The sequence below is a fragment of the Nannospalax galili genome, unplaced genomic scaffold (genome assembly GCF_000622305.1).
Source record: "Nannospalax galili isolate Female #2095 unplaced genomic scaffold, S.galili_v1.0 scaffold1579, whole genome shotgun sequence".
Classification (NCBI taxonomy): domain Eukaryota; kingdom Metazoa; phylum Chordata; class Mammalia; order Rodentia; family Spalacidae; genus Nannospalax; species Nannospalax galili.
In genome coordinates, this window is record NW_008342632.1 from 312,956 (window position 1) to 314,451 (window position 1,496).

Genomic DNA, 1,496 nt, shown 5'->3' on the forward strand with positions numbered 1-1,496 from the left:
AAAAACATGTTAAATATTTTTCCTTCTTTTACTCTGAAGTGTTATTGAAGTTGCAAAATTAGCCTCAGTTAGACTGAGCAAGGAAAAAAAAAAAAAAAAAGCAGCTCGACAAAACACAGTATGAGCCTAAACTGCTCCTCAGACCAGTTGGATTGAGTTTTCCAAAAGCCCCTTTTTAATAGGGCTTTGCTGACCCATTAAATTGAAAGTGAGGCTATGTTTGTTAGTTGGGAGGTAAAAAATTTTAAGTTCTGCAGCAAACGTTAATGAGGGCTTTGTCTTAACTAACCAAGGAGACTGTAGCAACGGACTCCAGACCAGGACAGAACACATTGCTTTCCAAACCCAGCCCGGGAGCTGCGTTCTGTATAATATGAAGACATTACAGATTAATAAATGATAGCACCATGGTTTTAGAAATTAAGTTAATGTTTCAGTAATTAACACTTAGTCCAACTTTTTTTTTTAAACATTCTAGTCACAGGCCAGAAATTAAGTTTAAGAACCCAAATTATTTTTATGTGCAAGTAAGAAAATCTTAAAATCTTAAGCATAAAAAGAATTAAATTCTGCATAAAATTCTAAAATACTATTCCCCTATTTTCAAAGGAATTAGGAACAGGAAAACAGAAACCACCCACCCCATTTCATTTGACTTAGTCAAACAGGGCTCACCGTTTACGCTTGTACCTTTCCATCTTGATCAGATCAAGATCTTTAAGGAGAAAACCCAAGGGTTGTCGCTTGAGAGATCTCCTGACCGCAAGACCGAGTACTCTATGACAGAGGCATAGACACACCGAGAGACATCTCACTAAAAGGAAGGAAAGCCCAACGACCCAACACACACCTCAGAAGACAAACCGGCAGGCATCCGGCCATCGACCCTCTGAAGGCAAAAAATAAACACGTCTTTACGAGAAAATAAGTCACGTCAGAGAAAGAGGGGGTGGACCGGGCCGCCCCGCGGAGGAGACGCCGACCTGCTGGAATTCAAAGTGCTAGGTTAAAGGTCCGGCCGAGGTGATGCCCCGGCCGGGCGCTCAGTCCTCCTTGCGCTCCAGAGTCTGTGCCGCGTGGATGCCGTTGCTGTAGACCGGGAAGGGCAGCGTGGAGAACAGTCCCTCGGCCGCCGAGAACACGTTCCCGCCCGGCACCTGCGCCAGGCCCGCCGCGCCGCCCGCGCCGCCGAACGGTCCGGACATGTTGAGCCGGTGCACGTGGTGGTAGAGCATCTCCATCGGGGTCTTGGGGTCCAGGCCGAAGCCGGGGCCGTTGACGTCCACGAAGTTGACGGCGTGCGCGTTGGGCAGCAGGTTGCCCTGCATGGCCAGGGTCACCTCGGCGGGCGCGTAGCGGATGGTGCCGGTGGTGTAGACCCGCTGCGCGCTGCTCGTGGCCGCCAGGGTCCCGGTCACGCGGTGCACCAGGGGCAGCACCACGTTGCCCGCCTGCAGCCGCTGCAGGGCCTCCAGGTCCCCCGAGTACAGCACCGA

At 50.3% G+C, this 1,496-nt stretch overlaps 1 protein-coding gene across 1 annotated transcript in view; it reads right to left on the reverse strand.

The window, feature by feature from the left end:
* Positions 1 to 1,043: 1,043 nt before the first annotated feature.
* Npas3 (neuronal PAS domain protein 3) overlaps positions 1,044 to 1,496 on the reverse strand; it is a 655,449-nt gene continuing 654,996 nt past the window's right edge. The window contains exon 15 of the mRNA XM_029566227.1: positions 1,044 to 1,460. Coding sequence (XP_029422087.1) covers positions 1,044 to 1,460 — 417 coding nt within the window. The remainder of the gene's footprint in view (positions 1,461 to 1,496) is intronic.